Genomic DNA, 22,857 nt, shown 5'->3' on the forward strand with positions numbered 1-22,857 from the left:
GTTGTGTTTGCAGCTTGCGTGGTGTTCCGCGCACAGGCCTCTCTGCCTAAACGGCTCCTCGCCCCTCCTCCACCAGCCCAACTCCTCCACATCCTTTAAGGCCCAACTCATACAGCACCTCCTTTGTGAAATTCCCCCTCATACCTACACCCTGTGCGGCAGTCATTGCTTCTTGCAGCCAAGCTCCCTCTGAGAGTCCTTGGCCCCGGTCATCCCACACAGTAGGACCAAGGGCCTGACCCTTCCGCTGCTGCTGACCTCAACAGAGGCAGGGACCATGTCAGACTCATTCCTAAATGGGGCTCAATAGATGTCTGTTAAATTGATGTCTGGTCCAGGGAGGAGTTGGCAGAAAGCAGCGCTCCTGAGCAGGGCAGACGCCTAGTTGAGGAGATGCAGATGGCTGCCCCAGGACCGGAAGGTCCTTTCTGGCCAGGTCAGGAAAGCCTGGAGCATGACATGGAAGATGGGGACTGGCAGAGAGAAGTGGGCCTCACGCAGGCCACGGGCTCTGCCTTCCGCTTCCTCATGCCACGCAGGGCTCGGGACTGTGGTGAGAATCCGCAGGCTTTGGAGTAATCCAGGGAGCCAGAGCTGGGTTGCTGAGAGGTCTGGAGGGCTCAGGAAGGCCTGGCGATGTCCAGGACTGAGGCCAGGGAAGACATGGGTGAGGGGAGTTCACTTGGGGATTTGTATTTGAGTAATATTTCTCCTTCCATAGTAAACACAGCTTCCATGTTACCTGAATGTTCATTCAATGTCTATTCAAGGACAGCTTCTCCCATATTTCTAATATTCCCATGAGTGTTTTGGGGATGAGAAAGAGGGGGTGGACAAAGGCACCAAGGGCCATATCCCAATTAAACCACTGATCTGGCAGAGGGCGGGAGCTCAGAAAAGAGGTCTGCTGATGACAGTGAACTTGGAGAACAGAGGAAGAAGAGATATCCGAGCTTGGAAGGATTCCTGCAACCAGGGCCAGGGCTGAATAGGAAAGCCTGCAAAGGCAAGTGAGCAGGTCTCCTCCCCTGGTCCAGGAGGGGACCTGCCAGAGAGGGAGGAGGGGAGACAGCAGGAGAGCTCCGACCACAGTCGTGGGCATCACTCTGCAAATCAGCCCTGTGCTCCTCAGTGTCCTAGGCAGCTCTGGGTGCACCACCTCTGTCCTGGCACAGAGTGGGTGCTCCGTACAAGTTGTAAGAAAACAGACACGCTCTGGCAGGACTTTGGTGGATGGATAGAGAGAGAGGGAAGGAGGGGAGAAGAGACCACCTGGGCCACTGCTGAAATCAGAGCTGCGGCGGGGGGGGGGGGGGTGCCCCAAGCCACCCATGCTCAGGTGGTTCATGCTGCCCCAGCCTTAATTTGAGGCTACAATCATGAAACAGTTCTATACTGGCTGGCAACTGATGCCCGAGTCTCGTCCCACCCAGTGCCCCCCACCTCTGCTCTGTGTACTTCAGCCCCTTCCCTAGAAACAACCCCTGGCCGCCCCGTGATGCAGCACAGCAGGGGCCTCTGAGCTCTGCTCAGTGGCCAGGCAGACGTCTGCGGTTGGTCAGGGTATAGGTCAGACGGATGTTAAATATTTTGCATATCACGCTATGTGCCATACTCCAGTCTGCCCTCCCTTTGTGCTCTCCTTCTAAGTAGAAGAAACTCCAAATTGGAGCCTAAATCCCAATCCCCTCAGTCTGCGTCCCACCCTCTCTGCACACTATCCTCCCTGCTTGCCCCATTTACCTCTCTCTGATCTCCCTTCTCCACCCCTGTCTCGTTCCCTGCCCCAGCCCCCGCTCATATTCCTGCCCTGATGGGCTGGCCCTCCCAAGGGAGGCCGGTCACACACTAGAAGAATGTGAAATAAACAGCGCAGGCTGCATCCATTTCCATGTGGCTTGTGTGCCCTACATGCCCGTTTAGGCAGCCAGACTCAGCGTGAGTATGAGTGAGCTGAGACATCTCAGGACTGAGAAATGCAAGGTGAGGGATGATTCTAAGGGTTCCCTGATCCCTGTGAGCCAGCCCAGCCCCCCTGAGGTGGGAGTTTAGGAGATTTATTTCACCAAATGTGAGAAATCCTTATGATCTGTTTGCTTTATGTCCTTTTGGCCTCTTTCCTCAGGATCCCAGGACATGGGAGGACATACCACCTCACTCAACATCTAGTTGTGCAATCTTGGGCTGGTGCAATCACTGGAGCCTCAAAGTTCCTCTCTTTAAAATGGGGATGATAATCTATGACCTGCTACCCTCACAGAATTTTTAGGGATCAAGGGAGGTAATGGATAGGCAAGTACTTTGTAGACTACCATGGCCAGGCCTGCCTATGACATGGGAATGCTTTTGACTTATTATTGATAAAGACAAGGGGGGGGGGCTCTTCTCTGCAGACTCATGTGCTAGGGTGACACACAGGCTAAATGGGGCCAGTCAGGGCTGGCTGAGCTCTATCAAGCATGGGCAGAAGACAGCTGGAAGAAAGCTCTGATACCAGTTTGTCCCTTCCCTTCCTTGAGACCTAGAGAAGGCAATTCATGGTAGGCAGCGTTTATGAAGCACCTGCCCCATGCCAGGCATTGTGTCAAGTGCTTTATTTACAATCCTCATTAATCCTCAGGAGCACCCTACTATTAGGAGTCATCACTGGTATCCCATTGCCCAGGTGAGGAAGCTGAGGGTAGTAAAAATGGCAGATCCAGAATTCAAATCCAGATCTGTCAGTTGCCAGTCTGAGCTCTAAACCACAAGCTGGATAAGAGCTAAAGACCCTTCCTCTTCCAAGCCTGAGAGGCAGCCTTACTAAGAGGTCAGCCCTCATGTGGATTCAGTCCTGTGAGAGGCCTGGTGGGTGTCAGGCTATATGAGGGGGGGTGTGTGTGGCCAGTTCCTCTTACCTCTGGGATCTGGGGCAAATGATGCAGCTTGGCGTTGTTGTAAGGATTAGATAACAATGCCAAAACATAGCTAAACTACACAGCACACTGCCTGGCTAGCCCTGGCTGGAAGGGGAGCCAGTGGGGCAGAATCAGCCACCAGCAGTAGCCCATCGGGCATCACAGAAGGCTCACAGCTCTTTAGGCAGAAAAACAGGAATCACTGATGCACCAGGGTAGGGAAGGAATACCATGGCATGCGTGGGAATGATGAGTAGGTCTGCAGGGCTGGAGCGCTGGTGGTAGGGTGTGGAGAGGGAGGGGATGAAACAGTCCAGGGAGAGAAGCGATTTGGGGAAAGGCCCTTATGCCAGGTAAAGGAGCTCAGATTGAGGGCAATGGGGAGTCATTCCCAACTTCACTCTAGCTGCAGTGCACAGAATGGCCCAAAGGGGGCAGCACTGGGTAAAAGGGGCTGTGGTCAACCCTCCTGGAGAGGTGACAGTGGCCTGAACTGGGACAGTGGCAGAGTGGGTGAAGAAGAGGGATGGAATTGAAAGGTATTTCGGAGTAGGATGGACAGGCTTTGGTGACGACTATATTCAGGAAGTGAAGGAGAGGAGTCAGGTGCCAGGATGTTAGGTCTATCTCAGGATCGTCTTCCTCCCAAGGTTAGGACAATGCTTGAGGCAAAGAAGGTGATTTATTTGTTGAATGGATACATATATGACAAGTAAAACCAACAGCTGTTTGATGTTAGTATGCTTACCACTTACAACACGCCGCTCTTCAGCAGCGGGAGACTACTCAGGCCCATCTGCCAGATGAGGACTGAGACCTAGAGGAGAGCCGTGGGGGTTCTGAACTCAACCCTGGGCAGCCCAGCTCTCAACCACCTCTTTATGCCAACGGACCGGGTGAGCGTGAAGATGAACAAACCGAGAATGAGTTACAGGCAGGCTCCGTCCAGATCCAGGTGCCAAAAGAGCCGAGGCCCGGCGTTGACCCGCGTCCAGCCCACCTGCCTGCTCACGTGCCCACGCACCCAGGTGCTCCCCTGCCCCCAGCCCCGCCCCTGGCCGCCCTCACCTGCGCGGCAGAACTCCTCGGCCTCCTGCGGCACCATGTCCTTGACGCGGCCGCCATAGGCCAGGCGCGCGTCCTGGTCGTAGGCCTTCAGGGTCTCGCTGGAGCTGTAGGACTTCTGCGGAGCCTTGCCCTCCTCGCTGTCCGCCGACGAGCTGGTGTAGCGGCGCTCGGCGTCGCGGCGCCGGGTCAGCGAGCGGTACGGCTTTCTCTCCTTCACGTCCATGGCCTCCGGCCCGCGCTCCTCCACATCCACGAACAGGGTCCTCGCGGCACTCAGGGCCGAGCGGTCTGGAGCCGGGGAACCAAAGACAGGGCGTGAGCTCAGGCCCCAGGATGCAAAGGCAATACCGCAGTCTATCCTGGACCTGACTGGCCCCGCGAGGCTGGGGAGGAGGGACTTCAGACTTGGGGGGCGGGCGCCGTTCCGCTGGCCACACACAAGCAGAGGGGGCCCTGCCCTCAGGGCCCCTGATGATGAATCCTGGCCCCTCCTGCTACTCCGCCTGCCCACCAGGAAGATGCCTCAGCCTCTCTTCCAGTGATGGGTATCAAGGAAGTCGGCATCAAAGACCAGGGGACACTGATTTCCGTAATTCCTCTACATGGGAATCATGTGTTTGTTCCCATCATGTCCCCAGCTGGGACAGGGCCTGACACAGAGCAGGGGCTCCTTAAGAATTTGTGAAATGAATGACCATACTCAGGCACTGGCGTAAATATAAATTGACATAAATCTCTTCCTCCCCAAGACCCCTCCAGGGCAGGTCTCAGCCTGCACTCCACAGCAAACTCTGTTCATCTCCTTAAAGAGCTCTCTTTGAGCTATGAACAAATGGGCCCATATGTTCTAACCTGGAAAGCTCCATCACTTTACTCAGCCGAAGAATGGTCTGAGGTTACCACTTGGCGTCTTTGGGATTCATCATGGATCCCAAGTGTCTACTGTAGACTTCCTTCTATGTGTTTTCCATGATTCAGAGTGCAAACATTTCTGATTTTACTGGTGCCCCATAATAACCATAAAGCATATAAGACAACTATTTTAACTCCCATTTTATACATGGAGCAACAGTGACCCAGAGTCAAGGCCACAGGGTGCATCAGTAACCAAGCCAACATTAGTAGACTGACAATGCCTTGGGGTTGCAACTAGAGATAATCAAGATGTGTAGGTGATACTTTTTGGGACCTAGTTCTCAAAATGCCCCTGGAAATTAGTTCGAAACTGACCTAGGATACACAGAAATCAAATCATCTTACTGGGGCCCAAACCCACAGTTCTGACCTCTGGCTTCTTAACCTTCAGCCTCCTGGCACTGGCTGAGCACCTGAGGGGCACAGCTGGAGGGAAGACCGGTGATAATACTTTCTACCCCAGGGTCTGTAAAACCTTCTTGCCTGCAATCCATAATTTGAAAAGCATCATACATTGTGGCTGGATACATATATATATGTATGTGAATGCGTGTGTTTATGTGTATAAAATGGAAAAAAGATTCACAAAACCGAAGTGACTGCAATGATGAGCAACGTACTCTGATATTTCCTATTTCATTCTCGTTCACTTTTTAAAAAAGGCTGATTATAACTCCCTAAGTTGACCCAGTAGTAGCTTTTGACCCAAAGCACTTTTCTGGTCTAATTTGAATGAGGATGTATGGTGACTGTCACCTAGCCTCTGTGACCTCTGGCCCTTTACCTCCCGCCCATCCCCCCGAGTGACAATAATGGTGATGATAATCTAGAGTAAGCACTATAGTAATGTTGGCCACTGTGACTAATAATTCATAATATCAATAATGGTTTCACAATAAGAGCCAATATACTGTCGTAACTAATACTTATTGAGTATTTACTTTCACTAATATTATATGTGATACTATTTTAATCCTTCCTTCTATTCCGTAATATAGGTATGATGATTATCTGCAAATTACAGATGGGAAATTGTGAGGTTAAGTATACTGCCCAAGGTTACATGGCTCTTGATTGGTGGAGCCATCATCCTGACCCAGGGGTTGAACTCGGCACATGGGTACAACCACTCGATTTTGGCTCTGTAGGCTATGCCACATAAATCTCCTAAGCCCAGATCACGCCGCTGCCCTGCTTACGCCTCTGTAGCAGCTCTGTGGAGGCTTCGGGATAAATTCCAGTGTCTTGGTCAAAATGGAAGGCTATTCTTTGATCTGGCTCAACTCACTTCCTTCTCACTGAGCCACTTGCAACTTTCCTGGACATTAATTCTGCGGCCTCTCTATCTCTGTGCCTGTTGATTTATCATTGTACATCCAGGTAACTGGATGGTGTGTATCCACGTCGGCCTCTGCCCTTGACTGCAGTTCCTTGAGGACAGGCCTGGCATCCAGAGCTCATGAAATGTGTGCTAAATGAATGAAAGAATAAAATTACGACAGCTACTTTTTTACTTCTTACCAATCGTCAGGTGGTATAAAATATTGGTAGTTTGACTTAGGTACATCTAAAATTGAACTGAAGGCATTGCTTAGATGCATTCTTCTTAAAATTTCAAAAGAAGTCTATATTTGAAGTATGTGTCCACTGTTTATTTAGCAGCAGTGTGACCCAGGACAAGTTATTTAACCTCTCTGTGCTTCAGCTTCCTCATCTGTAAGACAGTACCAGCCTCTTAGGGTTGTTCTGAGAATGAAATGAGTTAATACATGCCCCTGGGAGATACTGTCACTAATACATAATGGGTGCTCAATAAATGCTAGCCATTATTATCATCAGAAAAAACCCACATTTTATTTGTAAAAGACCCACTTTAGAAGGCTCCAGCTAAGTGTCAGTTATAATTGGAGAAGGAACATCCCCTTGGAAACATATGTTAATGAGGCCGAGACACATTTGAGCTGTTAAATTGGTGGATGACTATGTCTTCTTATCAGTGTGAGCCTGCTGACCGAAGGCACTGTCTTCAAGGCAAAGGCTCAGTAACTACGAATTATTAAGAACACAGCCCTGAAACCCACGGCTTCCCTGTCACAAAGCAGAGGCAGGGAGAGCATTTGCCTTGCTCCCATTCCCTTTTTATTTTATTTTTTTTTTCTGTTTTAGGCTTAATATAGTAATCCAGTAAACAGTATATTTTTTTTAAGAGAAGGAGGTCGGTCACGGTTCACACTTGGCTTGGCATTTAATAGAGGAGGAAGAGGCTGGGATGCAAGAAGTGACAGTGGAGAAGAGCTCCCCCAGGAGCGAGGGTCCGCAGTCCAGTGACTCGGAGACCTGGCAGGAGGACGGAGGAATGTTGGGGAAGGGACTGGCTTGGACCCACCCACCGCGACCCTCCTCTGCGGGCTGGGCAGCAAGGCACCCCATACACGTTCATGTGTAAACATGTCAGTCCCTCCCTACCCTGCTTACCAGGGGTTCCCCACACCCCAAAGTCCATTAGCCTGACCTTCCTGACCCTCCCTCTGCCCCTTCCCACAGCTCGCAGAGCACCTAGCTTCTCCCAGATGCACACCCTCTGTTTCTGTCCCTCAGAGCTGCTGATCATTTCTCTTGACTGTCACTGAGCTTCCACATCCCTGTTTCACTGGGTTCACCTGAGGGAGGCACCTGAGGGAGATGGGGCAGCAGGGTGTAGGCAAGAGGGGGCAGCGCTGCTTCTCTGCTCTCTCCCTGCCTTGTAGTCCTTTGTCTGCTCATCGGATGCCAGGTGGCCCCTCTTCCAGGCCTCTTTCAACATCCTTCCCTGCGCTCACCTGTCCACGCCCAGGGGGTGGGGGTTGGTCCCCGTTTCCTGCCACCACTAGACCCTGGGTGTCTCACCATCCTGACTGGCTCTCCTCACCTGCCCACACTTCTGTCCCTTCATTAAAGTGGGTTCATTTAAAGCATCTGGAGCGGATCCTGTTTCCTGGGGGATCCTGACCCCTTACTATCTGGTTGACTTTCAGTAATCATCGGGACCCATCATCATCAGAGTAATAAACCCACAGCTCCTGCTTACTCGGGGCTTACCACAGGCCCGACGCTGGGCGAAGTGCTTGTGTTAGGTGATCTCATTTAGTACTCACCATCCCACGCTGTAGCGGTCCCTCTTAACGATAAAGAGAACCCGAGGCTTACAGAAGTTAAGTAACTGGCTTAAAGCCACACAGTCAAGAAGTGGATCAAGAGCCGGATCCATCGACCATCCTTCTTCCCACAGCCCTCCACCACGCACTGTGATGGAACGAGCTCCACGGTCCTTCTCCAGCCACCCCATGGCTATGGGGCTCTGGCAAGTCAGGTGTTGGCTTTGTTAGATGCTTCGTGAACTACAATGTACCTTATATCTGTAGGCGTAAGGGATTGGAGAAGGACTACTCTCAGCGTCATCATGGTCATCATTATTGACGTGTTGCTATTTCTGAACCACAAATCCTGTAACTGCACACACAGAGCATGTGTGAGACTCCGGCCTGCTCCCGAGGTGTGGCTGGCTGAAACTCTTCTCTGGGTGAAGCCCGGGCACCATGAAGGTGCCTTCAGGGAGGAGTTCATTCCCAAAGCCCGTTCCAGACAGACCTGTGCTGGGCACTGGGCCCGGGGATGAGCAGAATGGGAGCTCTCTCTCCAGGGTGTCAGGCCCAGGGGCAACCATGGGTGCTTTGATGAGCATGACCTGCGGTTCTACACGTTTCTCCTGATGCGGACATGGGTATCATTCTTGGCCTCTCTCTGGGGAAGGAGAATGGGCCCCAGACAGGAGAAGGGAAGAAACACAGATGCATCAAGCCCTGTATGCAGGGCTTTCCACACTGACCTGTAAGAGCTCTGGTCATTTATCATTTCAGAGAGCGGGCGACACGACCCGGGTGGTTGGTCAAATTCACACAGTCGGTAGCTGACTCTAAAATCTACATTTTAGGCTTTTTTCTTTTATACGGATCTGGGCTCCGATAGACCTGGAAGGTTTGAACAGGTCCATGAATGTGGGGAGGCCCAGGTTGGGGATGGTGATCAGGGGATGATCTCAGATAGGAAAAGAGGTAATCACAATAAAACAGCCACCATTTATCAAACCCCTACTCATGTGCTGGGTATTTTGTACATACTATTCTTAATCTCTACAACAATTGTGTGGGTTAGATAGATCCTCTTTTATATTTTCTCTTATTTACTCTTATTGTACAAATGAGATGATGAGCTTAAAGAGATTAAGGGACTTGCTCTAGATCCCGTAGCTTCCAAATGTCAGGGCCTAGATTTGAATCAGAAGGAAATGTTTAAACCTCATGAAAGGTATTATACACCTCGTACCATAGGTTAATTCATTTAGTAAGTAATGGCTAAGTACCTTTTCTGTCCTAAGTGCTGCAGAAGATGCACAGAGGTAACACACCAGGCCCTCTTGTTCCCTCCCTCCCCCAGGACCCTCTTCCCACCCCGCCTCTTCTCTCCAACACTGAGTTCCTACCCTGCTGTGCCAAGCCTTGTGTGAGGCATCAGTGGACAAGACAAATGAGCTTCCTACTCCTTGGAGCTTCTAGAACATGGGCAAATCAGACAGGGAGAGAGGCAGGGGAAGGACCACAGGGACCCCTGGCCCAGGCCAGATGGGCCAAAGGTGGAGAGAAGATCAGGGACCATTGGCCAGAGAAAGTGACATCTAAACTATGACCCAAAAATGTCAAGTAGAAGTGAGCTAGGCCAGGGGTGCCTGGTGGCTCAGTCGATTAAGCGTCTGCCTTCAGCTCAGGTCATGATCCCAGGGTCCTAGGATCGAGCCCCACATCGGGCTCCCTGCTCAGCAGAGAGCCTGCTTCTCCCTCTCCCTCTGCCTGCCGCTCCACCAGCTTATGCTCTCTCTCTCTCTGTCAAATAAATAATAAAATCTTAAAAAAAAAAAAAAAAAAAAGAAGTGAGCTAGGCCAGACCATTTGGAGGTAAGGAGAGAAAAGAAATCTAGATCTGACTTTCCATTTTCTCTGACCTACAGTAAAAATACGTTTCACCATCCAGAAAATACATACATCCACAAATTTCTAACTAAAACAAGCATTTCAGAAACTATGCCTAATCTTTCCTCAAGGGTAGCACCTGACACTTTCTATCTTATTCTACTCCACTAAAATAGGATTATGGATGGGTTGCCAACCTACAGTTTGAAAAGCACCGTTCTGATCACAGCATGGATGGAAGTTGGAGGTCCAAGAGAACTGGGACAAGGGAGAGACCCAGTTATTCCCTGAGTCCAGCCTCGAGGGAGAGGGAAGTGTTGCCAAGAAGGCCTGGGAGAGGAGGAGTGAGCAGCCTGGTGGAAAAAAAGCCATTTCCATGAACAGTCGTCATCCCAGTGACAGGAGAATGCAAACGAGCCTGTGGCAGAGCCTGGATGGGAGGTCCCGGGGGAGCGTGTCCTCCAGCTGGGTTTCAGAGGCCCGGATGGGGCTGGGGCCAGGAGCTGGCCTGGAAGACGGGCACAGGCGTTGGGCCTGCGGGACAAGGGGAGATGGGGGAAAACAAAGCTTTTGGTGTGCGGGGAGAAACTCAAGAAGCAAAGTTGGGCCCTTCACGTGGGCTCCAGCAACATTTATGAGGGGCAGGGGCCCAGAGCACTGGCGGGGAGACTCGAACAGACGTACAGCACTGCCGAGTGACCTCTGCCGCTGCCCAAGCCCTCGGGGAAATGGGGGCGGTTACCACCCTGGGTTTCCTCCCAACCTAGAAACAGCCAGAGATGAACCAGGAAATTGACTGAATTCCTACTGGACTGAAGTTTTATAAGTTTTCCTGAACATAAGCACATGGTGATATTTTTAGTTCTTTGTGTGTCAAGAAGGGCCCATAAATATTTCAGAGCTAAAATGTGTTCTACAAAATATAAGTCCTGGGCATTATCTGTTTGTGTATATGTGCATAAAATCATCATAAATTTTTACTTTCCTTAGTCCTTCAGGGTTTGGTCTTGCAAGGCCTTTGCTTTAAACTCCAGGGATGTGTGTGATATGAAGGGGGATGCCAGAGGCGGAGGGGACATCTATGCTGTGTTGGGCTATGTGCCACCAGAGGACTAGGCACGATCATCCCCACTTCACAGATTTGGAAATGGAAGCTCAGAGTAGCAAAGTGATGCCTAAGTTCATACAATATGCCAAGGCTGGAATCTGGGAGCCCTGGTTCCAAGTCTGTGTTCTCTGTTTTGGTACCCAGAGCACATTTCTCTGGCCCTGTCATTTTAGGGACTCTCTTGCTCTTCAAAACAGTGACAGTGATTACAATAATGGTGGCTAAGGGCAAGGTCTTCCTAGCATGACCTCATTTTATCCTCACCATACCCCCAAACCGCCCTTATTTGACACAGGAGAACCCTGGGATTCCGAGCAGTCAGGTCCCTTGCCCAGAGGGCCACAGCAGGGAGGTAGCAGAGCCAGGATTCAAACCTGGGTCTATACGACCCCAAGGCTCAAGCTTTTAGTCATAATCTATACTGCTTCCCACCCAGGTCATCTCTTATTTTAATTTCTTTAGATGTTCTATTTGCTTTTTCATTGTGTTTTTTTTAGCAGTATTAATTCCTTTGATGAAGCTGGTTAGCACCTAACCGGGCCTTTTTGAGAGGACTGCTTTTATACCTCCTTTTCGAAGCGGTCCCAGACAGTGCTGGGGGCCAAAAAAAAGGGCTTTCTTAGGAACCTGGTGGAGTGTGGCCGTGTGCCCCGCTCAGCTACTAGGACATCCCTAATCAGCGGCTGGCAAGCAGGTGACAGATGGTGCCACTGCCTACATGTGCCATCTCGCCCTTTTGTTGGAGGGCCCGTCATAGGTCAGGTATCAAAGGGCAGGGGGCTGCTGTATGGGCACCATCCTCCGACCCTGAGCTCAGAGAGCTCCCGCCAGAGCTGCCTAGACCTCCCAAGAGGGCTGAGTGTGCACAGGACCCGGGACACAATAGGTCCTCAACCCACAGGAGGGAGTATAAGGGCTGTGTTTTCCTGATTCCTCCAACCCAGATTCTTCCCCTCCTGAAGCTACTTACCAGCCAATGATTCCCCTTTATAAATGGGGACCTCTTAGAGTCAGAAAATATGGCATTTACTATCTTCAGATTGAAAGTATCATTAAAGGTCAGCTGGTTCATGCCCCATCGGATGTCTGAATCCCCTCTGTGGCATCCCCAAGTGGTTGACCACCTCCAAAGCTGGGGACCTCACTGCCATCAGGGAAAGCTTTGACTGTGCTTCCTGACATGGAGCCGAAACTTCTTTTAGCTTCCTTCCAAAGGCCTCAGCTCTACTCCTTGGGGTCCCAGGAAAGAAGTCCGGGGCCTTTGTCCCAGCAATGGCCCTTCTAGAAGATGGGCTTGTCTGTGTGTCCTTGGGTCTTCTCATCAGGCTGAAGATCTCTTCTAAGATTTTCTTTTTTTTTTTTTTAAGATTTTATTTCTTTATCTGATACAGAGAGAGAGACAGCTAGAGAGGGAACACAAGCAGCAGGAGCGGGAGCCGGAGAGGGAGAAAGCAGGCTCCTGGCCGAGCAGGAAGCCCGATGCGGGGCTTGATCCCAGGACTCTAGGATTATGACCTGAGCCGAAGGCAGATGCTTAATGACTGAGCCACCCAGGTGCCCCTCTTCTAAGATTTTCAAGTCCTCACCTTCCCAGCGAGCTTTCCCGGGCTTTATCCAGCCTCATTCCCTCTTTCCCATCCCACAAGGCTTTCTAAGGGTGAGGTCTAGGGGCAAGGAGTTGGAACAGACACAGTGAGAGGGACAGACACATTTACAGGTGGTTCCAGCACAGTGAACACAAAAGAGCTCCTGACAGAGACCCTCAGGGGCAGAGTCGGGGACAGCAGCTCAGGTCGGGTAGGCAGCAGGGAGGCCTGAAGGAGGTGATACCTGAGCCGAGGCCCAATAGCTGCTCAGGAGGTGACCGGGGGACAGGGAAAGGAGTGTGCTCATGTTCATCCACATGCCTCTCACATGGGGTTGGCTAGAACCCCTGGGAACCCCTTGGTCCCCCATGCACCCCTCTCTTGCACCCCCTGGGCAGCTCCACTCCATGTGGCTTTCTGGGAAGCACACCCTACCTAGCCTCAGGGGCTCTGGCTGTGTGCTGCGACTCAGCTCCTTCATGGACGTTGAGAAACGGTCTGTTCTGCCCCTCAGCTCCCCCAGGAAAGGGCCTTCTCCTTCTCCCTGGAAACCCCACTCAAGGGTCAAGCCCCTAACCCAGGTTTTATTAGAGTGCTAATTCTCTGCAAAAAGTGTGCAAGGGCCCTGCACAGACTTCAGATTTTCTATGGGCTTATTCTGGGCCCCCATTATGAGATAATCAGAGGGAGGGGAGATATAGTTGCGCTGATTAATCGCACATCCCCTGCTGTGCACAAGGCTTAAAACCTATAATTACCTGGGGCTCCGGAGTTAGGCCCCCACTCTGAAGGGGAGAGCTGGAGGACACCAGCGAGTCTCTTAGTTTTAACACTAACTCCCTCCAACCCACAGGAGCCCCCCAGATTTGTGAAGATAGTGACTGCTTGTGCCCTCCTTGAGCCGCCCATGACTCTATGTCCAGAGAAAGGAGGGAGCTCTAGGGCGGCTGTGACTTGGTGACAGCCACCCCAGCAAGTCAAAAGCCAGGAGCTGCCAGCTCGGTCATGTTTCCCTTTCTGACCTCAGTTTTCTCTTCTGCAAATTGCAGTGGTATGGGGGTCACAAGTAAGCCATGCCTGAGGACTGCTTTTATGTACACACACACACACACACACACACACACACACACACACAATGGAACTCAAAGTACTCTGTCAAGGGCTCAGATTTCTGTAAGGTGTAATGATTGCAAAGCCCCTTGGGGAGGAGTCAAGGAGGATCCTTGCAGCAGACAAAGCTTGTTAGCAAAGGTATCCCGGAAAGGGATGTCCAGTTGCAAAGCAATGGAGAAAGAGGTGGCTTTGGCAGAATTTCACTTACATCTCGGTGTACTCAAGCCTCAAAGAGGTCGAGAGAAAGGCCCATAATGATGGGAAAACCCTCACTGCCTGAAGCTGCCACCATTTCCAATAATTAAAGGCAGACTTAATAGATATTAGGGCCTTCTTTCCAGCAGCTGGGTGGTCAGGCAATTTTTATTTCAATAATTAGCTGCTGTAAGTCACACAGAACTGGAGACAGATAAAGGCTGGGCCAGTCTCTCATGGAGCTAATTGTGCCCAGAGTTCTACACGCCTAATCAAGCCTTCCACTGCTCCCATCCCTTTCATCCAAGGCCTCAAAGGACCTTGCCATCGGTAATTAAGTCTCATAAGTGCTGCAAGGAAAGGGATTCTCCTTGATGGTCTAAATGAAGATGAGACTGCTGGGGTGGAGGTGAGGCAGGCAGCCAGGTGGCTGGCCCCCAAGATGAGGACAGAGATCGAGGAATAGGCCCCATCCCGTGAGCCTGGGCCCTTTAAGCCTTTGGCCACTGTGTACTCTACCCGTAGGCAGGACAACCACAGACCTGCTGGCTTCACTGGCTACCTCCTGTTGAGTCTGGCTCAACCTGCCCCAAACTAGAGACAGGCCAGAGGGCCATTGAAAGCCTTTCTAAATGTATCAACCCGGATGGTCTCTGGAGTCTCTGCAAATGTTAGACATGCCAGGTCAGGCAGAGATAATTCAAATGCTACTCTTCTAGATTCTTAGAATTAGAGGGGAACATAAAGGATATTAGTCACCCATGCCCCATCTGCAGCTTGGATTCCTTCTAGGACTCCACACGGATACCAGCAAGCCTTTGCTTGATCTCAGATGACAGGGCACTCACACCTAACACATTTTATCCTCTAAGCAGTGGCCTTCAAAGTTTTGTTCTGGTAGCGAGCTAGAATTTACTTGTTTCCAGAGGCTTCCTGTTGGTCCTAACCCTGCTTTAGAACCTCACAAACAAGCCTACTCCCTTCCCATCCCCAGAATAAGATCTCTCTTCTTCAGGCTCCAGGAAACAGTGGGCACAGTGGTAAAAAACACAAGCTTTACATCAAATGCACAGCCTAAAAAGGAAAAACTGATAAACTGGACTTCACCGAAATTCAAACCTGGGCTCTGTGAAAGACTCTGTTGCTAGGATGAAAAGAGCAGCTAAGAAGTGGGAGAAAATATTTGCAAACTGCATTTCCAACAAAGGTCTAGCATCTAGAGTATATAAATAATGCTCCAAACTCAACAGTAAAAAACAAAACAAAACCAAAAAAACCCTCAAACAACCCAATTAGAAAAATGGCCAACAGATATGAGCAGATATTTCACTGGGGAGGATATAGAGATGGCAAATTAGCACGTGGGAAGATGGTCAACATCACTGGCCGTCGGGGACGCACACACCCATCAGAGGAACTAAAATAATAAATAGTCATAACTCTAAATGCTGGCAAGGATGCAGAGAAACTGGAGCGCCCACACATTTCTGGTAGGAATGTAAGTTAGTACAGCCCCGCAGGAAAACAGTTGGACGCTTTCTCGTGAAAATAAACATGTAATTACTGTACAGCCTAGGACTGCACCATGGGTGTTTATCCCTCAGAAATGAGAACTATGTTCACACAAAAACCTGTACAATAGTGGTCACAGAAGCTTTAGTCATCATAGCGAAAAACAGGGAACAATCTGATGTCCTCCAACAGGCAAATGGTTAAATAAAGGGAACACCATGGAATACTACTCGGTAAGAAAAAGGAATGACTAATGGTACAGTGAATCTCTGGAGAACTATGCCGAGTGGAAAAAAGCCAATCACAAACCTTGGGCGCTGTATGATTCCATTTATGTAACAGTTTTGACAGGACAACATGTTAGAAGTAGAGAAGAGATCAGCAGCTGCACGGGGTGAGGGATGGGGTAGGGGTAGGAAGGAGGGGAGGATGGCTATAGAAGGGCAGTGGGAGGGGTACCTGTGGGGATGGAAATGTCCACTGTCTTGCCTGGACACACTAGTTACAAGTGATAAAATAGTACAGAAATAAATACACACATACACACAAATACGTACAAGTAAAACTGGGGAAATCTACATCAAATGAACGGATTGTGTCAATGTCCATATCTTGGTTGTGATATCTGCTCTCTTATTAAAGTTTTGCAAAATGTTCCTACTGGGGGAACTTGGGTAAAGGGTACCCAGAATACCTCTGTATTATTTTTTACAACTGCATGTAAGCTACAATTATCTTTCTAGAAATCTCAATTAAAACAATAGGTTTTATGAGTCCGGCACACCTGGGTTTGAACCTTGAACCTGTTATGTACTTCTGGTGCAACTCTGAACAAAGATACTGAGACTCAGTATCCTCATCTGTGAAATGGGGATAGTATTCAACATCTTACTTGGTTGTCTTGAGGCTTACATGAGGCAAACCATGGGAACACTTAGCTTTGTGTCTGGCGCATAAATAAGTACTCAATGAACAACAGTGGTAAATGTTACATTATTATACAGGAAAAATGTTTCTCTGCCTTCTCCTAATTCAGTTTCCACTCACCTTGCTTCCACCCTGGTCATCCTTCTCTGAAAAAGTTCCTTTTGGTGAATGTCACTCTTTAAAATACCAGGGTTAAAAACGGAAGACTGATGCAGTCTCAGAATCAGCAATGCTCTGGCATCTTATTATCTCTAGCCAGGCTGCCATACTTTACATGCCGTTTTGGCTAATCATTTGCCACTTACTTCCTGTGTAATGTATTTTTCCCCCAATAAGGTAGCAAGCTGCTCTCAGGCTCACAGTCACTTACCGTTTCTTAAGCACTGACTATGTGTGGGGACAGACACCACCAACGTGGCGTCACACATCTCTTACGAAGTCCTCGGGATAACTGTGGACGTTAGGTGTGGTGGAAGACTGCTATGAAAATGACACCTCGCCGGATCACACCCTTGTGCAGTCTCTCATGCTGACTCTGGGTTTGGCCATTTTGCATGCATTAGCCAAGGGGCCAAGGGGACATTAGCAAACAGGACTCAGAGGCATGAAAAAACCCTTGAGTTTTGGGCTTGCTTTCTCTGGCTACTTCTGGAAAACACCCATCATGTAAGGAGACCCAGGCTGGCCAGCTTGCTGCTAGAGACATGGGACTGAGCCTCCGAGACCCCCAGAGATTGTAGCTGCATGAGTGAGCGCAGAGTCAAACTGGCTGAGCCACCTAGCTCCGCCCAGCCCAAGTTACTGACTCTTAGAAACAGAAACCAGTATGTGTCACTTTAAGCCACTATGTTTTGTGGTGCTATGTTACATGGAATGGCTAGCTGATGCAGGTATTATTATAATTCCCATGTTACAGATGAGGAAACTGAGGCTGAGATCCATTGAAGTACCTTAAAAAATAGGAGGAAGTGTCATGAGGACAACAAGGATAATGTCTAATGTTTAAACAGTACTTTAGAGCTTATACATTTCTCCTACATTTTTGCGTGATTTAATCCATCATCCTGTACCTCTCTTTTTTGGGAATGTATCAAAATGACATTTACACTGTATTTATATTTAAGTAGTTGCTTAATTACACGCTCCAGGCTGTGCAGAGATAGGGATCACATCTGCCTTGTTCAGCACTTAATCTCAAACTTTGAGCCTTGCAAACAGTGGGCACTTAATGTGTAATGACTAACTAAGTGAACAAAGACGCCTGAGTAGCTATGCCCTGATCCTATATCAGACAGAGGACTGATGTTCACAGAGGTGAAGTGCTTTGTTGAAAGTCTCACAGCTATAGCAAGAGGCAGGGCTCACAGGCAGGCTAGCTCTTTTGACTTAGTGCAAAGGTCTGCCTCAAATTCTCGGTGTATCCCAAGGGTGAGACAGACAAGGAAATGAATAACTACCCCACAGTTAGGATGGAATGCTGTTGGATGAATTCCATATGTTTAAGGAATGCCAATCCCCATGCTAAGAGGATTCTGATCAAACCAAGCTTCCAGCTGGAGCAAAAATGTGTTGCAGTGTGAGCCCCAGTGCCTGGGATCAGAGATGCCTGTTGGCCCAAGTCCCACATCAACTTGTACCATCCAGCTCCCAATCCCCACGGGGCACCCCAATCAAACACAAAACCATCCAGCAAACACAGGAACGCTGAACAGCTCTGCCCTTGGCCCTGGGCCAGGCTGTGTGTTCCTGAGTGAGCGGCCAGCAGATATTAAGGACAAGCCCTGCATTCTCCTGTTCCAGGTGCCCCCTTCCCTCTACGGGGTCTTTCCCCACTGCCCATGACACAGAGATGACATTTTCAGAATGCCCTTTTCCACTCTGCCCTGGGAACCCCAGACTAGCTGGGGGGGCTCTGTTTACCCTCCCAGCCACCACCGGGACCAGAGGAAGGACACAATGCTCCTCTACAAGCCCCAGGCTGTCCGAGCACGGCGGTGGGCTCGCAGTGGGCTGAGCAGATCCTCTCCACCTTCCCGGAAGGCTCCGTGCCTGTCCTCTCCAAGGGAAGCTCTGACCCTTGGTCCCTCTGCTGGCTAATATTACAGCCGGGTCACTGCAGTCTGGCTTCCTGGGCCCAGACCCTCACTTTGTTCTAGCCCTAATTTTGGTTTCATTAAGAAACTCTGCTTGTCACTCCATTAATTCTGCGTTTTGGGGTTGTTAACCTCAGTTAACTGTACCGGTCTTTCAGGCTACTCCAGCCAGGAGAGGAAGAGCAGTGGGGCTGCTCACTCCTCTGCAGGGCTGGAGCAAGAGGGGTTCTAGCATCTAGGACCCAGCCTGGCCTCTACGAGCCAGCACCAACCCAGATTTGTCTAGTATGGTGTTTCTACTGTAAAGTCCCTTCTCATCTCAAAAGCCACAGAGACGTCAAATGCCGTGAGAGAGGTGGACTGCACATCCTCACCATCTCCAGCTTACAGAGGAGGGCATTCCTGGGCAGACAGAGAGCAGTACACAGTGGCTAAGAGCCAGACTGCTAGGGTTCACATCCCAGCTCTACCACTCTCCAGCTGTGTGCCTTGGGCATGCTACTTAACCTCTCTGTGCCTCATATGGGAAGTGGCTATAATAACTGTCCCTACCAGACAGGGTTATTGGGAGGACTGAATAAGTTAATATGTGCAAAATACTTAGAACAGGCTTAGCCCTTGGCTGCTCTTATTATTATTATTATTATTATTATTATTACTGTTATTATATTTCATTCTGGCCCAAGTTGCAGTTCTGGATTTTTCCACCCTACTCATACTATTGCCTTTAGATAAAATGCCCCTGTTTAGCATTATATTCATTAATTTAGTCACTGAACAAATATACACTAGGAATACTGTGTGCCCAGACCTATGCTGCGAAGCAAGGTGACAAGGGTTTTGTAGTCCCAGAAAGGCAGAGGGGGCATCATTTTTGAACAGGTGTCTTCTAATTTGAATCTCAGCCCTGCATTTACTAGGTATGAGCCAAGTCATCTGGGGCCTCACTTTGCTCATCTGTTAGATGGGGAGTTACTTATCTCCCTGCCACCCTGCCTCTCCCGAGGACCTCCATGGTCATCTGCGGGCCTGGAGAGGGAGCGAGTGGTGGGGTGTTTTCTGAGTCCCAGCCCCCTCCAGCTCTGGCCAGCAGGAGGACAAGAGAGCAGTCCCTGAAGCAATGGCTGGGGCAGTCCCGTGCTTGCCCAGAAACCTGAGCCCTCTTCAGAGAGAAGGTTTTAATTAGCTTAGGCTCTGTGCCCACTCCAAGGGGGCATCACAAAGCACGGATTAGCCCCCTAAGAAGGCCAGGACCCACAGACAGGCCAAGTGGCTGGAAACCAGCCTGTCTGCCTCGACCTTCCTGAGTTGCTCCAGCAATGGCCTGCCTTTCCTTCTCTTCCCGTTTCATGAGTGCAAGAGAAGTGTGCTTATTTTTTTTTTTTTTTACATTTTTATAAAGATTTTATTTATTTGAGAGAGAAAGCAGGGGCAGGGGAAGAAGGAGAGGGAGTGAGAGAATCTCAAGCAGACTCCATACTGAGCATGGAGCCTGATGCAGAGGCTCCATCTCAACCCTGAGATCACGATCTGAGCCAAAATCAAGAGCCAGCTGCTTAACCGACTGAGCCACCCAGGCGCCCCCAGCAGAAGGGTGTTTAAATCAGAGCCTTGAGCTAAGAAGGAAATGGGAAGGGCCTGCAGATGATGGTTAGCACAATCTAGAAAAAATCCAGGCTTAAAATACACAGTATGTGACAAACAATCAGATTTGCCTCCCCAAGGGGAGGCCTGGGGGCTACACGGAGAAAACATAAAGCCGGGCCCTTTCCTGGACTGGGTACTTTACAGTTTATACAACACTGCCAGTCACATGACTTCTGCTAACACTCTCCAGCCCCGAGAAGTAGGTTCTATACCCTTACTTCAACAGAGAAGTGTGGCAGGCAAGCAGGAATGTGGGCTTCTGGCTCAGGAGTACTGACTGGGACAAGTGGTTTTGTGATCCCCGGCAAACGACAGTAACACACCAGTGATGAATACAAACAGTGGGCATGTACTGGGCACCGGGTGTGGGCCTGAGGACACTTGCTGGCCAAACTGTTGCCATTTTTATATACACCGAGGCTCTGAGGGGCAAGGCTTTGCCCTAAGTCACACAGCTTACGTGTAGGAGGCTAGGCTGCAGAGCCCCCCAGGAGAGGCTCATTTTGCCGGGCTGTATCCCAGAGGTGAGAAAGATCAGTTATGCTCAGAGGTTAGGAGCAGCCCTGGAGCATGTGGGTGAAGCCCTGAAGCCCTGTACAAATACTTGTTATTCTCCTTGAGGAAATTAAGGCTCCCTGAGGGGAAACGATGTGTCTAAGATGACCCAGCTGTCAAAGAGCAGACTGGGGCTTGATTCCAATATGCCCAGGCCCACTGCCCCTTGCGCCAGCCCACAGCCACTGTCTGGAACACCTGGCCGCACGGGACAAGGGCCACAAAGCTGCAGGAGCAGTCACGCTGATGATACTTAAATACCCGGCTATTTGAGAAATGTAGCAACAAGTGGTTGAGGATAAATGCCAAAACTCTCCCTGCTTAGGAACACCTCCTGGGGGCACGGAGATGTGTCAGCGTGACCGATGCTTCCTGCTTTAATGGAAACATGCAGACGCTCAGGCCCAATTACTCTAAAAATCTTGACTCCACCCCCTGCCCATCTCTGTTGCCCACAACGCCTTTGCTGCTCAGGAGGGATGTGGTCATGTGTCTGGGGCTCTGGGAACTTAGTCCCTTGGCCCTCTCGCCTTGGGACCTGCTGGCTCACGTGGCCACCTCTGCCCATCGTCATTCCCCCAACGCCACCGTGACCAGGTCCCGTGCGGCACATGAGGATCCTGACATGGTCTTTTTTCATGGTCCTACCCTGAAGGACTGCATTGTCTAATGGGGGAAGCTGAGCCAGAAGCAGATAATCTCCATTCAAGATCCTGGGGGCGGCAGAGGAGTCAGGCTGGGTTCCTGGGCCACCTGACGCTTTCAAGAGTCTGAGGCTACAGTGAGAATCTGCTAGTCACTGGGAGAGGGGTGGAAGGGGGAGGACTGGGCTGTGGGGTTCCAAGTCCTGACCCCTGTGCCAACCAGGGCACTTAATTTTTTTTTTTTTAATATAATTCACATATTGGGCCTCCACTTAGGATTTCATTTAAGCAATCAGATCCTTGACCAAAAATAAGTTAGAAAATCACCGCCTTAAGACATAGTCTCAATTTAGACTGGCCCAAATGAGTGTTTTATATAGTACTGGCTTATCAGCCTGGCAGAACTTGAGTCATCCCTTCTTCCTGCTTTCTCATTTAAAAAGTCTATCATAAATGGCTAATTTTTTCCTTTACATGTATCTATTGATTATCTGTTATGAGCCAGACACCATCTTAAGTGCTGGAGATAGAGAAAAATACATCTCTCACCCTGTCCACATTCTCCTACCCTGCTGGAGCTCCTTCACAGCTTGCAAGGTGATTGTTCTAAGAAGGAAATTGGACTATAATCATGTCCCTGCACACAACATTGAACGGCTCCCTATTGCCGGAAGCTTGGCTACTCCCAAGTGCAGCCTTGAACTACAGACCAACAGCATCAGCATTATCTGGAGCTGATTAGAAACCAGAATCTCAGGTGCCACCTCAGACCTACCCTATCAGAATCGGAAATCAGATCCCCAGGTGATTCCCATGACTTCGGGATCTGAGGCTCACAGGACTGTAGGACGATAACATGGCCCTTCACACCCTGATACCTGTGTTACCTGTCCTGTCTCATCTCCACCCTCTTTTCTCAAACACATTATACTCACTGCCAGTCTGCTCAGCCCACCTGTCCTCTCCTGCCTCCAAGCCTTTGTTCACATGGGGCCCTCTGCCTAGAACATTCTCCCCACCCCCACCTCTGGCCACCAGCTACAATTCCTTCCTTTGTTGAAAGTCAGACTCAAATCCTACTGGAGCTTCCTCAGCCCCTTCTCCCCTCCCACCTGCAGGCTGACTCCATTGCCCCATCAACCCATCACTTTCCCAGCCAGCCCAGTGTCTGAGAATCTGCTAGAGAGCTCAGTGCTCTGGAATTTGTGTCTGTCATTTAGGTGGGTGCCTGCCTCCTTCAAAAGATGATGAGCCCTGGGGCAAGGGATGGGCCTTTCCTTCTTTATATCCACCCAATCTCTGTGCTGCCAATCAGTGGTGATGCAGACAGGATTCAGAGTCGGCCTCAAGGAGCACCTGGTCTGGTGGGGCAAACTGGCTTTCAAAGCAATGAGGGCCAACATGTGTTCTTGATACAGCTTTGTGGAGACAAATGGATGGTTATTGAGCTGAACGCTTTTTTTTTTTTAAGATTTTATTTATTTATTTGAGAGAGAGATAGCGAGAGAGAGCACCAGTGGGGAGGAGAGGGAGAAGCAGGCTCCCTACTGAGCAGGGAGCCTGACGCGGGACTCGATCCCAGGACCCCAGGGTC

The 22,857-nt window shown here is 50.0% G+C and overlaps 1 protein-coding gene and 1 long non-coding RNA gene across 2 annotated transcripts in view; both read right to left on the reverse strand.

Annotated features, from left to right (window-relative positions):
- Positions 1-4,203, reverse strand: part of TENM4 (teneurin transmembrane protein 4) — a 366,208-nt gene extending 362,005 nt beyond the window's left edge. Inside the window, exon 1 of the mRNA XM_021704752.2 lies at positions 3,966-4,203. Coding sequence (XP_021560427.1) covers positions 3,966-4,188 — 223 coding nt within the window. The 5' untranslated portion in view covers positions 4,189-4,203. The remainder of the gene's footprint in view (positions 1-3,965) is intronic.
- Positions 4,198-22,857, reverse strand: part of LOC110593486 — a 114,342-nt gene continuing 95,682 nt past the window's right edge. The window contains exon 3 of the long non-coding RNA XR_002481160.1: positions 4,198-4,253. This is a non-coding gene — a long non-coding RNA (uncharacterized LOC110593486). The remainder of the gene's footprint in view (positions 4,254-22,857) is intronic.

This window comes from Neomonachus schauinslandi, chromosome 11 (genome assembly GCF_002201575.2).
Source record: "Neomonachus schauinslandi chromosome 11, ASM220157v2, whole genome shotgun sequence".
Lineage (NCBI taxonomy): Eukaryota > Metazoa > Chordata > Mammalia > Carnivora > Phocidae > Neomonachus > Neomonachus schauinslandi.